This window comes from Oryzias melastigma, linkage group LG17 (genome assembly GCF_002922805.2).
Source record: "Oryzias melastigma strain HK-1 linkage group LG17, ASM292280v2, whole genome shotgun sequence".
NCBI classification, from domain to species: domain Eukaryota; kingdom Metazoa; phylum Chordata; class Actinopteri; order Beloniformes; family Adrianichthyidae; genus Oryzias; species Oryzias melastigma.
The window spans coordinates 12,635,696-12,642,624 of record NC_050528.1 but is presented as its reverse complement, the minus strand read 5'-3'; the positions used below and the strand labels follow the sequence as shown (position 1 = coordinate 12,642,624).

Sequence of the window (6,929 nt, the reverse complement as noted above, 5' to 3'; positions counted from 1 at the left end):
TGCGCATCCCGCTTTGAGAGACAGAGTTGCTCCTTTTCTCCTGGAATAGGCTTCACATTGATCATTTAGTCAACATCAAGTTGCAGAAGTTGCGTGCACGCAAGAACAAGCAACTTCTGCCAAAAAGCGCAAACTGCGCTGCGTGTCCGCATCCTGCAGCCGCGCAGTCATGATTATAAAAACTATTTGCACAGATGCAAACAAATCAAGCACATTGTCTCAAATCAGGTCTGATTTTTGTTTTGATTTAAACCAATAAACGGACTCCCTTAAAGAGATTACGCTTCTTGTTTTTCAAAATAAAATGTCTTCTTGTCTCAGAAAATGGAGATGATTTTTTGGAGATGTTATTTTTTTTAACATAAAGAATATCCACTTTAAAATAATAATAATAATAATAAATAATTGTACTTTAAGAAATGTAAAATTGAAGTTGTGTTTTTACAGAAAATGAGACAGTTATCCACAAAAGTAGAGAATAAAATTGGTTTAATGAATAATTTGGTATGAAAAGCTTTGGAAATAGAACAAAAACTGTAATAACCTCTGGTAAAAATAGAAAATAAAATGTTTATTTTAATACAAAACACGTTTTTCGGAGGTTCAAAACCCACAAAAACAGAAAAGTATCCCAAAAGAGGAATTGGAAACAAAAAATATATATATATCCCTTCTTTTTCTACTTGTATTTATTTATTTGTTTAAATGTGGATTCATGCTTTTTTTCCTCACATTAAACTGTAAAATCCAAAACACAAACGTTCAGTCTAAATATGACACAGACAGAAACTCAAGTCCTGGAGGTCGCAGCTTCTTTGTGATGCTTTGTTATTGAAATGCGCTGCATGAAAAAGAAGTGCAGAGCAAAGCAGGAAACGACCGAAGACTTTGTGACATCTCGAGGCAGAATCTTTTTGACTCAAAAAATTTTGAATGCACCATCCGGTTCCTGTCTGGTTAAAACAGAATTTATATTTCAAGTATAACGGGAAAAGAGAAAGTGAAGCTTTGTAGTAAAAATTAAAAAAAAAAGTCTTTGGGTTTGTTGCTTCCAGTCATGAAGGAGAAAGCGCAAAATCTTTCTGCTTTTTGTGAAGGAGCTCGTGACTCCTTTAAGGCTCGGATGAAGGCAGCGCAGAGGAAAATAATAATAATAATAATATAATAATAAAAAAGTCTTCTTGTTTTGACAACTGCAAAGATCTTCAGCTTAAAGGGTGGAAGCAGATCTATTGAAAGCCCTTCTTTGCGGGTTTTTGTCCTTTCCCCCGGATTTTTCGCAGGTTTGCGCAATTGCGGAGTTCGCTCCTCGCAGCAGACAGCGCGGGAAGGGCCTGAGTAGGGAGGTGGTAAACAGTTTATCACCCCCTCATGTGCGGAATGTGACAAAAAAAATAAAAGTTTGAAGCGCTCCGCTGGGCGCATGCGCCGCTTCACGTGCGCTCACCTGCAGGTCTGAACCGCCCGGGTTCGGGTTCCAACCCTCTCACTTAACCTCCTCTCTCGCTTGTGTCCAATTCGAGGCCCACTGAGGTCACGTGACCAATGAGCGCGTGCTCTCTGAGCCCTCCACTGTCCGCGCTCACGCGCACGGCGTCAGCCGGAGCGCATTTGATTTGAACGCAGGACCTCCACTCCCCCCCAACACACCAACATGCGGTAGTTTGGGAACTTAGATTATTGCATCGGGGTTTTCGTCGTGGGTTCGAGTCCTACTCGCTGTCAGACTTGCCGTCCTTGGCCGCGGCGTGGTTGTAGAGTCCCTGCGCCATCAGGTGGAGCGCCAGAGAGTTCTTCCCGCCCGAGGCCTTCTTGATCTTGGCCCGCTTGTTCTGGAACCAGATCTTGATCTGGGACTCCTTGAGGCCAAGGTCCCGGGCCAGACTCTGCCTCCGCTGCTCCGTGAGGTACCGGTTCCGCTGGAACTCCTCCTTCAGGCGCTGCAGCTGCTCTGAGCTGAAGGCGGTGCGGGGCCGCTTGTCCTCCTTGCGCGGAGCAGCTGCGGCGGTCTTTGGTTTGCGGGATCTGGGCCCTGAGTGCGGGAGAGAGGAGGCAAAGCTTCAAAAACAAACAAACAAACAAACAACTCCAATTTGTAGTAAACATTTCAGAATAAGATAACTAAATGCAGCCGCATGGGTTCAGGTTAGTGGTTCAGAAAATGAGCGTCTCAGGCCAACAGCGCGCGACCCTCCCATGGGGAGGGGGGGCTCTGACCTCCCATCATGACTGATCGTGTTTTCTTGTGCGCGTGGAAGGAGACGAGGGAGAACACGGAGCGTGTTCCCTTCAAAACACACAGAAAAACGCTTTTTTTTCTCCAAAAGGGAGGAACTTTAGCCATTTTTTTTAATTTTTGGGTTTGTTTTTCTTGAGTGAAATGTATTTGCGTTCAAATCAGTGAATACATTAACAAAATTTGACTCTTTATTTAATAAATAATTTGAGTCGTGTTATGAAAATGTTAGCTTCAATTACGAAGGCCTTTTATTTTGTAATATATGAATAAAATCACATCTTTTGACCTGTTAAGTCAAAGAGAAAAGTGTGGAAAGAGGTTTTTATTTCATTTTTATTTTAGAACGGGCTCTAATTTCACACAACAGAAACAAAACATTGAATAGTATTTTTATTAGTATTTTTGAGAATTAAAATAAAATTAGTGATTCAATAAAATATTTTTAAGAATTTAATTTTTACATCTTTACATAATTTAAAATATAGATTTTGAGGCCTACATGGGCCTGACTGACGGGGGCCTCTGCGGTACCCCCCTTATCTAGTGCGGCTCTTTACTGGGAGACACTGGGAACCGCAGCGGCGCTCCCCTCCGGGACCCATGGGCCCTCACTTTTCACCCCCACCCTTTGTACAAAATTATGCAAATAGAACAAAGAAGACGGAGGAACAAAGGCGAAAAACTGGGAATTTTTTCCTTTACTTTTCTCACTTTTTCGAAGCCTGTGCCTCGATTCTAAGGCCTTTTTAAAAAATATTTTCCATTCTGTTGCGAAGTTCACTTTATACTCTTTTTTTAAGCTTCAAACAAACTGAAATCTAAATAGAAAAGCATGTTGTCGTTGAACTATTGTCTTTATAGTGAATTAAAGTGAACGATTTCAAACATTTTGAGGCTTTTACGTTCATTTTTTAAACTATTTGTGAATTGTTTTTGTTACATTTACTGAGAAAACCCAACTTCAGACATGTCCTCTGACCATCAGCAACCCCCAAAACACCCCAAGCATTTCCATCCTCTCACAAAAGAATCATTTAAACATTTTTTTCATTAGATGAAACATCCAGAAAGTCATAAAAATGAGCCGTGGAAGTTTCATCAAACACTTCTTTGCTTTTGTTTAAACTTTGCTGAAGCCTCATAATAAAAGACATAGTTAAAAAAGAAATGATTCGTAAAAACGTGATAAATAAATACTTCTTTAAATTGGAAAATGGGTGATTATTTGCAGTATTGAGCTACTTTTTTGTTAACCAATAAAGTTTTTAGTTTTGTTTTTGAGTTAAATAAAAATGCATTTTATTCGTTAATCAATAACGTTTTTTTTAACTAAGTTAAATAAAAAAGAGTTGTATTTTTTTTGTTAATCAATAAAGTTCTTTAACTAAATTGATAAAAATGGTTGGCATTTTTTCGTTGATCAGTAAAGTTTTTTTTAACTAATTCAAATAGAAATGTTTTACCAACCTGCTGACGGACGGTCCGAATACCGGGTACAATAAACCCACGCGGGCCACAGCATCGGCTTGGCCGCGTTGGAGTCGCTGCCTTGCTCGTGGGCCCGGACCTTCCCCTCGCTGTCCCCGGGCTCCAGGTGCGAGCCTCGGTCCGGGCCCCCGCTCTGTTTTCCTCTGGCCGCCGCGGCCTTCGGGGCCCCCGGTTTGTGCGCCCTCCTCCCGGCGCGGTGCTCCGCGGCCTCTGGGGCCTCCTTTCCGCGCGTCCTCGGTAGACCGAAGTCCGGCCTGAGGATGTTGTCGATGTAGAAGTTGGTGGGCTGGTTCTGGTGGCCCGGCGGCTGCAGTAGGGGCCACACGCCGCGGCTGGACTCCTGGCGGAAGTTCTGCGGGCCCTCGGGGTTGTTTTCCTCCATCACTCCGCTCCTCCACCTGCTCCTTTAATGAGCTGCTGCGCGCTTTTTATCGCTCCCCTCGGACTCTGGATCCGTCCAGAACCCGAGCGACTAAAGAGAGGCAGCTTTCTATTGTGGGTGTGAGTCTGTGGGACACCTGAGGTGATTCTGACATCCTGCGGGTCTCGATCCCCGGACCGTCCCGCAGCAGAACCGCGTCCCCCCGCTCAGAGCAGCTGGAACTTCCTCTGCTCTGCAACCCAAGGCGGACAATAATCACCGAGCAGCCGGGACGCGGCTTCTAGCGGGAGAAAGATTTTACTCCAGTCGTCGTTCCTCCTCTCGGATTGGCTGGAACGCTCTGCCGTGACGTAAGCGCACAGACACCGACACGTGCCTCCCACCAACGACGGTGCAGAGTTGGTGTCACGTGAGGCTTCCGGAATCCCCCGAAGACCAGGTTCGTCCAATCGAGTCCGGATGCGTTCAGGTGACAGGGAAGGGCTGTTTTTGAAAACACCGGTTCTGGAGTTGACCCCAGGCCCAGTCACGTGCTCCCATCGGTTCGTGGGCTGTCAAACGCTTTCATTTATGTCTTTGTTTTCACTAGGATGAAAACAGTGTATCTTTTGTGTTTTTAACAGCATGTTCTTGAGGCATTTTTCCCATGATGGAGGGCATTTATTAAGAAAATGAATCTCAAACGTGCATTTCTGAGCATTTATTTATTCAAATTGTTGTAAATCCATAGCAGATGAAAAAATACCGCAAAAATGTGTAGAGGTGAGATAGGACCAACAAAAAGCAGCTACTGAGTTGTCTGACTTGGCATCTTAAAACTGTATGGTTTTCTTCTCTGTTTAGAAGAGGAAAAATGCTTAGTTACACCCAAAGAACACAAGCATGGGGGTGGAAACATCATGCTTTGGGGCTATTTTTCACCAAAGGGACCAGGACGACATCCGTGTAAGTAAAGAATGAATGGAGCCATGTATGGTCAGATCTTGAGTACAAACCTCCTTCCATCAGCACTGAAAATGATACGTGGCTGGATCTTTCAGCATGACAACCATCCCAAACACAGAAAGGAGTGCTCCATAAGAAGCATTTCAAGGTCCTGGAGTGGTCTAGCCAGTCTCCAGATATCAACCCCATAAAAATTTTTGGAAGGTTTCAAAATATGTTGCAACAGCCCCAAAACATCACTGCTCTAGAGGAGATCTGCATGGAGGAATGGACCCAAATACCAGCAAAGTTTGTGAAAACCTTGAGAGGACTTACAGAAAACCTTTAACTGCTGTCGTTGCCAATAAAGGGTGTATAACAAAGTATTGAGATGAGCTTTTGTTATTGACCAGATATTCATTTTCCACCACCACTTACAAATACATTCTTTAAAAATCAGACAATGTGATTTTCAGGATTTTTTTTCTCATTTTGTCTTAGTTGAAGCATACCTATGATGAAAATTACAGGCATCTTTAATCTATTTCAGTGGGAGAACTTGCACAATTGATGGCTGACTAAATACTCTTTTGCCCTACTGTGCCTGGAAACTTTTTTTTTCTCTTAAAGTAGCATTTTTTTCAACTTCAAGTCTAGAAGGTCCTTTCAAAATAACTTTTTCTGACATTTTGAATAAATTAGAGTTTTCACAAACATGTTCCTCATTCCCTTTTTCCACAGAGCCTATAGCTCCTTGTCCTGCTCTAGTCTAAAAGGTAACAATTTTTTATTTTTTTTTAAATTCTTTCTAAAGGTCTGAGGCCTCAATCTTCATTTGGTTGTTTCTGAAGATTGTGTATTTTAGTGATAAAGCCTGAGTTTACTTTATGTTGGTGATAAAAACAGTAAGTCATATTGTTGTGGGATTTTTTGATATTCATTGGAATGAAAGACATTCTAATGAGAACAGCTCAGGTAAAGGGAGAGGGGACAGTTGGAGGTTGGTGTAGTGAACAACCTCCTCCATGACTATGGCCTTTACCAGAACCCTAGGCTCCTCACTACATAGAGTAGGACTCTGCCAAGTCTAATGAAGTCTGCTTCCTTGCAAATAAAACTCTTTTAGTTTTGATTTGTTTGACAAAGACTGAGCAGTAAAAATGAATGTTTAAAAACAGGAAGCACGCTTATACTTTAGAAGAAGGCGGAGCCGGCAAAACATCTTCCCTGTTAGGATTATTCGACCCTCTGATGGATGTCCAAAAGTCATGATAATATTCTCAGCTATAAACCAAAGGTTCTAAGCTTTGTGGCCGTGGTGCAGCAGTAGGGCGGTTGACCTCTGATTGGAAGATTGGAGGTTCAATTCCCGCCTTGCCCGTCCATGTCTTGAAGTGTCCTTGGGCAAGACACTGTACTCCACATTGTCTCTGGTGGAAGGTTGGTACCAGTGTTCGGCAGCAGAGCTGCCATCAGTGTGTGAATGTGTCTGTAACTTTAAAGTGCCTTGGGCCTTTGAGGAAGCTAGAAAAGCGCTATGCAAGTATATGTCATTTACCATTCATCCTCTACTACTGTTGTCTATACAACAGGTGGCTTCAACCTTACGAGCTACTGAGCCACATGTCTTTTACCCCTCAACTGGGGCTGTCTGTTTTTTAAAAAAAATACATGAAGTTATAGTATTTTTCAAAGTAATTTTTTTTTTTAGCAAATTTTTGTTAGTCAGGTATAATACTTTATGACTGGTGTCTCAATAACAGTAAAATTAGTTCAAAGTTTTATACACCCCAGTTAGAATTACACTACATTAAAAAAGGTTTGTGAAAACAACCAGCAAACGCACACATTTCAAATTCTGACTAAAACTTTTGTAAAATGTTAGATTTTTTTGCA

General features: G+C 42.3%; 1 protein-coding gene across 1 annotated transcript; it reads right to left on the bottom strand.

The window, feature by feature from the left end:
* Positions 1-471: 471 nt before the first annotated feature.
* On the bottom strand, positions 472-4,797 carry LOC112144380 (homeobox protein engrailed-2b). The gene is made up of 2 exons (XM_024268902.2): positions 3,707-4,797; positions 472-2,032 (listed from the first exon to the last, which is right to left on the bottom strand). Exons 1-2 carry the CDS (start codon positions 4,107-4,109, stop codon positions 1,713-1,715), a joined length of 723 nt encoding a protein of 240 aa, XP_024124670.1. The 5' UTR covers positions 4,110-4,797; the 3' UTR covers positions 472-1,712.
* Positions 4,798-6,929: the final 2,132 nt, after the last annotated feature.

Coding starts and splice junctions, on each gene's coding strand:
- LOC112144380 (XM_024268902.2), bottom strand. CDS start 4,109: ATGGAGGAAAACAACCCCGAGGGCCCGCAGAACTTCCGCCAGGAGTCC. Junction 2,033..3,706: donor TTCGGACCGTCCGTCAGCAG/GTTGGTAAAACA, acceptor TCCCGCACTCAG/GGCCCAGATCCCGCAAACCA.